The following is a 6,933-nucleotide window of genomic DNA, read 5'->3' on the forward strand; positions in this document are numbered from 1 at the left end:
TTTTGGTAGCAAAGTTATGAAATGTCGGGTACATGGTTCAAGAAATAGGACTCAATGTTGCTGTTTACGCTTCTTTGAGTAACAACAAGTTTTGCGCACTGCTTTTGTCATTATCAACGTGAATGGCAAGATTTTAGTCTAAACCTCCGTGAGCCTCTTCCCACATTATAATACTGAATGGCTTCAAAAATGGATATGCAGCTTTCACCGGCGTGTAGAGATATCGAAGGAAACGTTAGCAGGTGGGTATGGGCACAGTCTCCCGGGAAGCGGGTGGACTGAGTGGAGCCTCACCGGTGAAGGCCTGTACGCAAAATAGTAAGTAATTTTTGTCCGACGCCCACAAGATGATCTCGCAAGACCTCCGATAATGACCTATATGAACTCGTGGTGTGACTAACCGCTAGTGTACAGGCAAGGAAACCAGTCGATGAACTGCATCGCAGCGGTGGAAAATAAGAAAGGAAGCTGCAAATAGCTCCACGTGGGGCCAAATTGACATGCAAACCTTCACCGATGACGTAGCTTGGTGACGTGATCGGACAATGATTCACTTTGTCTATAAATGGGTCAAAATAAGCACATGTCATGCATAGAAAATTTCATGAACCTTTACGACGGAGTTTGCAATTGTCAAATTCTGCAAGGAAATTGTCTTTAGCCCCGGCGCTCGCGGGTCGACAGCATGCTGCCGAGGTTGGCACCGGCTGTAATCTCACTGTTAGCTTCGACATGTAGTGGGCTTGCCAAGTAATTGTTTCTGACGCTAAGGTGTAGCAAGCGGCCGCATCCCCCCTGACTCACGAGTTACATTTATTATCGCGAAGGGTTTTCGTTTCACACGACCATAAGTCTGCGATGCGTTGTTTTTAGCGAGGGTCCAGCGCTAGGTAAGTACCTTTTGGCATGACGCTCGTAACATCGTTCAAGTTCGCGGTATTATGGTTCAAAATGTGGCTCAAAGAGGGCAGTATTTTACTAGTGCGAATGTGAAGCCAAAGTGATAAAACGGTTTTGTCCTGCAGGCTATACATCACCATGCGCGCCGCTGTGCTCGTGCTGCTCGTTGGGGCGGCGTCCTCCTTTGTGGAGAAGTCCGAATGGAACGCCTTCAAGCAGGAACACGGCAAGGCCTACGCCAACCCTATCGAGGAGTTCTACAGGATGAAGGTAACGCGTTCATTTTCCAACCGCATGCTTAACGATGAACTACGCATTAGTAAGTCGTCGCTTTGAGGCCACCATAGTGCCCAGTTCCTCCATGCAATGCTCCCATTCTCATGAACACTGCTTCATAACTATCACTGTTTGCAGATGCGCAAGGCAAGCCCAATGGTGTAGTAAAGTTGCAGCAATGTTACTAAAGGCGCTACAAAATAGGCAAAATAGATGCGGACACGTGTACAGCCAACACCAACACTTATTTCGTATGCGCCCACTTCTAGGGTTTCCTTCAAGCCGTCTCATAGGATTAGGGGGAAAATGAGGGATGTGCAATTAGGCACACTTTCAAAACACAGTGTTACATTTCAAAGTAGTCATTATCCTCTAGATGCATGTCACTCGGGGTCTAACTGCGCCCGATACTGCCTCAACCGCTCCTGCATTTGACCGTAGTGTGGAGTTTTAAGGTGCATCAACTGCAAATGGGCATGCCTCAACGCGCCGTAATGCAAGGCTTCTCGTGGGCAACGTGTTTGGTATTCCACTGAGGCATCGCACAGAAGTTGAAGAATTGCCGTGCATGTACTTCGTGCACAAGAGGAGGAGGAGCTGCATAGAAACGGCAATCGATGTTCGGGCTGCTCTTTTACAAACATCGTCGCGGTGCATCATTCTTCCAATGAGTTGTTCATCAGTTCTCTAGAAATCAGTAAACCCATGGCACGTGCCATTTAACAGTACTATGAACGCGTTGCCATTGCCGAGTTGACGCGCCAAGCTGTCACGTGAAAAAATATGGTATCATACCGTCACCTCCTGCGCAGAGTGTACGAGTGTTGTTTTAATCGTGTAGCCGATTGGGTCTGTCCGACTCTGAGTCACTTCGACTGTGTCCTTGTCGTAACAAGCTACGCGCTTGTGCGTTGCAAGTTGTACGATCACGCAAACAAACTTGCTTCCTTTCGCAGATTTATGCCGACAACAAGGCGTACGTCGACAAGCACATGAAGGAGTATGCCGAGGGAAAGCACACCTTCACGGTGGCCCTCAACAAGTTTGCTGACCTGACCACCGAGGAGTGGAGCCGCACATACAAGGGCCTCATCAGGGGCAGCAGCCAGCCCCACGAGACCCACCAGCCGACCGGCAAGCAGGCTCCCAGCAGCATGGACTGGCGCCAGTACGGCGTGGTGACCGGGGTCAAGGACCAGGGCCAGTGCGGCTCGTGCTGGGCGTTCTCGGCTACCGGCGGCTTGGAGGGCGCCTGGGCGAGAGCCGGCAAATTCATGCTCCCTCAAAGCGAGCAGCAGTTGGTTGACTGCTCCCACACTTACGGAAATCAGGGATGCAACGGAGGACTCATGGATTTGGCCTTCCGGTACGTAAAACTGAGCGTCCATCACCTCGCCAGAGTACAATATCGTTACAGGTTAGCTTCGAAGTTGCATCGTCATCGTTCAGCTGATTTTATTCCAAAGGTAATCACATATCTTTGGTCAACAATGTGTGTGGGGTAAAAGGATTTGATCATCAGAGGATCGGGTAACTATTTACGCTAAGCCCTTTGAAAGCTATAAAAAGCTGTCATTTAGTTGATAACTGAGAAGAATGGCCGGAGCTGCAATGATGGTTGAACTGAAATGCGAACTCCGTATTTTGGTAGGTACAAACAATCGTAACGTGCCAAAGGAAGACAATTTTCTACGCGTCATGATTTGGTAAACGGCTATGTTGAGGAGGATATCTATGTATCATGTGTAGTTTGATTCGTTAAACTGGCATCACAGCCTCCCGAAACCCAAGGAGCACGTGTTTATATAAATTGTTTGCCATATATCAAATTATTCTGAAATGTTGAAAAAGACATTGAAATACTACTATGGTTGAGCGTACCAGTTCAGGCAAATTTCATGAGCTACCTGGTGATGCATTTTGCAATTAGTATGAACGACACCGAAGCTTAACCGCAATCAGTACAACATATTATCGAACTGTGTTGTCAAAATTGCTGCACATCTTGCTTGATTCATAAAAAATTAATGCGAACTATTTATACGTATGTATATATATATATATATATATATATATATATATACACATATAATATATAAACTTTATATATAGAATCGGGATGACTGCCGAAAGCCCAATCTCCATGGACCTCACTGTATATGAGCATACCTTGTTATTTGACTGGCCTCTTAAATGCCCCGCGCTTCTGAAAAATAGCTTAAATGTGGTGATGACGGCATTGCTCTTACAATGGATCCCAGGCGAGGATAATGAGGGCGTCGAAATAGCATGGCTAATGGTATTAAACCCATCGACATTCTGTTTATTATGATGCAATAGTTAGTATTGGTTCAGTAAAAAGAGTGTCGCGGAAATACCGATCAACTTGTAATACCCATTACCATTCCAACCGAACTTCACTCATTTCAATTTGGTCACTGCACTTACGTCGAAGTCGTGCATCGTAGTTGCGGTAAGAACGTCCTTACGTGGGACTGGCTGTTCGTAAGTATGCCACCGTTCGCAGGTACATCCAGGCGCACGGCGGAATCGAGTCGGAGGATTCTTACCCCTACACCGCCAAAGACGGCACGTGCCAAGACTACGGCACCAATGTGGCTCTGCTCTCCTCCTGGGTGGACATCCCGTCTGGCAGCGAGAGCTCCTTGTTGGATGCCGCCGGCAACGTGGGCCCCATCTCGGTGGCGATCGACGCCTCCCACCAGTCGTTCCAGCTCTACTCGAGCGGCATCTATAGCGAGACAAGCTGCTCGAGCTCCCAACTGGACCACGGCGTGCTGGTCGTCGGCTACGGCAGCGGCTACTGGCTCGTCAAAAACTCTTGGGGGGCTGGCTGGGGACAGGGAGGCTATATCATGATGACCCGCAACGGTAGCAACCAGTGCGGTATCGCCACCGAGGCCTCCTACCCGCGAGTCTGAGCGTTGATGAAAGCTCAAGGTGCGTACTTGCTGATACAAATGTAATGGTAGAACCTCGTTTTTACCACTTACTCGTGGGCACTTGCGGCCTACTCTGAAGGTTTGGTTTGTACTAAAACATTGCTCAAAATATACACCTAATATCACTATGGTGTTTTTTTTTGTAGCTACGCGATTATTTCGAATGCAAAGTTGACCATGCGTACTGAGGTGACCATCAGTTGACGCCGAAAATGTTTAAAACATTTTAACTGGTATCGCAACTTTGCAAACCGTGAGCGCTGCAGGTCCGCAAGCATTGAGAGAGGAGTTTTCTCTGAACGAATAAAACGTAAGTCTAAATTGGCCAAGTCTGCTGTATTGACAACTAACAGCCGTCAACCCTCGTTATTAAACGCGCACAGTGACACCCCTAGCGCGGGAAGGTATCTTTTTTCTGAGCCCCCGAATCACTGGCCATCACGTTACAGGCAGGCTGGCGTCAATTAGGAAGGGGGGATTTAAAGGGACTGTGTCTAGCCTTTTGGGTTTTTCAAAATGTTATCTCTAGAGATATATTGATCAAGCTATTGATATTGACAGCAATGAAAAGGGCATTGAAGGCTTGCAACAAAGTTATTCCGATAGTTATTTTTATCATTGATGGCATCGATTGCAGCATGTACTGCACGATTGCGAGCAAAGCTCCCCTAGGGATAAATTGTACTATTCATCGGAACGGAAATGGCTAATACGTCATGCAATCAGTTGTGCATCCGTGACAACCTGGGACTTCACGGAAAATCATAATTCCGTAGCCCGTTAGCCGTAGGCTATTCCTTCGGTGACAAGTTTCTTCACTTAACCGGTGACAACTAACATCACAATGCCGGAAAAAATAAAGCTACGTGTTCCCAACAGAAAAGACGCGACCGCGTGAAATTTGCCCTCGTTATGAGCAAGATAATCCTTGAGCACCGTGGCCGAGTACGCTGGAGGTCAATCAATACAGAAATCTTAAAAAAACACTATCAGACATTACCGCATTCGGAGGAAGCGCCTAGGTGTATGATCTTATTGTGATTTGGCCTGGACGATAACATAACAATTGTGAGACCTTATTCAGTGCCAGTGGTGCGAACTGCAGCGGGTAGCCATCAAACCGTCCAGGATCGCAGTATCCAGAATAGCATCAGTTCATAGCATCCAATATTGCGACACCAAGCGTTCATAACATCTAAAATGCGTCCAATGCCGTACCCATTGCGGGCGTTCACGGCAGCTAAGCGCGACGCCCAAAGTCGTAACATCCAATGTTCACAGCATCCAGCGATCAAGACATTCAACAATAGTTTTGAGTACTGCCGCTAGATGGCTAGGCATAATCAATCCGACGTTCAATCCATAATCACGTGATAGGTACAGTGGAACGTGGTTTCTACGAATTAACCAGAGTGCCTGGTGGCTCCGGGGCCCGCAGGCGGACTGAGCGCAGGCGCGCCGGGCGAGGGCGCGGCAGAAGACGCGGCGCCCGACGCGGGCTCTGCCGGGACCACTATGCCCGCAGGCCAGGCGGGCTCTCCCGCCTCCGCTGCTGCCGCCGGCCCTGGCTTCGTGCAGAAGCTGGGTGACGTGACGAGCGAGACTGGCGATGATGTCGAGGGTTTCATGCCGAAGGGCAAGGAGCTCATCTTTAAGCGCTTCGGTGTGTGAGAGAGACGGTGCGGTGACTCCGCGGCGGCCCGCCGCCAGCGCCGCAGGTGCGGCAGCTGCCTCTGGCGGATATCGTCTCGTCCGGCTCGATACGCGATCACATTTTTGTCGACCTGAGATGGTCCTGGTAGCGAAGTTGAAGACTTTCTGCAGTGAAGAAGGTTGAGGCTTAACATGCCTATTAACATGTCCATGTTTGTTGGCATTCAATGTTGTCAAATGTTTTTTGTCGCCTGATCAATGTGACAGCTGTATGACGGATATGGGTCCATCACGATTCCTAGGTTTCGCACAGTTTCTGCTGAACACTGTAACACGTAGTCAATGAGCACCATGGACGGATACTCTCAGGTTTGGGTAAGCCATCGACAGTCGCCAAACAATGACGTATCAGTTTTAGTGCCATTTACCATCATCCCATGCTGCAAAAGCTACATGCACGCTGCTTCTAACAATGACTCAAATGACTACCGCATCTATGCTCATTTGACCCGAGGGTCTTCTTTGTTCAGCTGGCTGTCGCCAGGGTGCCTGACTATAGTGATACGGGAACTGCTTATGTGCGATGGGATGAAGCGCGCGATGTCCTTGCTGGAGACGTTTTACAGCAATGACCCAAGACATGACCTTTGAAATGTGCGAATGGTGATCCTTTTTGGTTCTGATATCGTCTGATCCATCATAGCACGCTTCGTGTGCCCCTACAAGTAGCTCTGGACCCAGTCTGTAGGTATTTGGAGCTGCCACAGCTACGTTATCAACAATGAGTGGCCCACTCATTGTTGATAACGAACACGTCCAAACAGCGCCCCAAGTCGTCCAAAGTCAGAAGTGTTACTTCTGATCGGTCCATGCCTCATAACACCTGATCGGAAATCGATAAAAGCGCCGTGCAAGCGGAGTTATTTTCCATGATGACATGCTGGTCCGAACTGAAAAGGTGATGGTAGCCTTAAAAAGATGATTGTAACCTTACTTGCCTAGTTCTACCATCACATTCTCGCACCGGCTCGCGGTGTCGTACATGTTATTCCGTATGTATCATAAATCCTAAAATTGTATAGGTGAAGCATACTCCGACAACGCTTCCTAAATGTTCCCATTGGCACCCTAAAGCGTTTAA

General features: G+C 48.4%; 1 protein-coding gene across 1 annotated transcript; it reads left to right on the forward strand.

Moving 5' to 3' along the window:
• Window positions 1-1,030: 1,030 nt before the first annotated feature.
• LOC119093361 (procathepsin L-like) lies at window positions 1,031-4,235 on the forward strand. The gene is made up of 3 exons (XM_037216317.1): window positions 1,031-1,170; window positions 2,133-2,542; window positions 3,704-4,235. The coding sequence occupies exons 1-3, from the start codon at window positions 1,039-1,041 to the stop codon at window positions 4,116-4,118; spliced, it is 957 nt and encodes a 318-aa protein (XP_037072212.1). The 5' UTR covers window positions 1,031-1,038; the 3' UTR covers window positions 4,119-4,235.
• The last annotated feature ends 2,698 nt before the right edge of the window (window positions 4,236-6,933 follow it).

This window comes from Pollicipes pollicipes, unplaced genomic scaffold (genome assembly GCF_011947565.3).
Source record: "Pollicipes pollicipes isolate AB1234 unplaced genomic scaffold, Ppol_2.1 Scaffold_4002;HRSCAF=4701_pilon_pilon_pilon, whole genome shotgun sequence".
Taxonomy (NCBI): domain Eukaryota; kingdom Metazoa; phylum Arthropoda; class Thecostraca; order Pollicipedomorpha; family Pollicipedidae; genus Pollicipes; species Pollicipes pollicipes.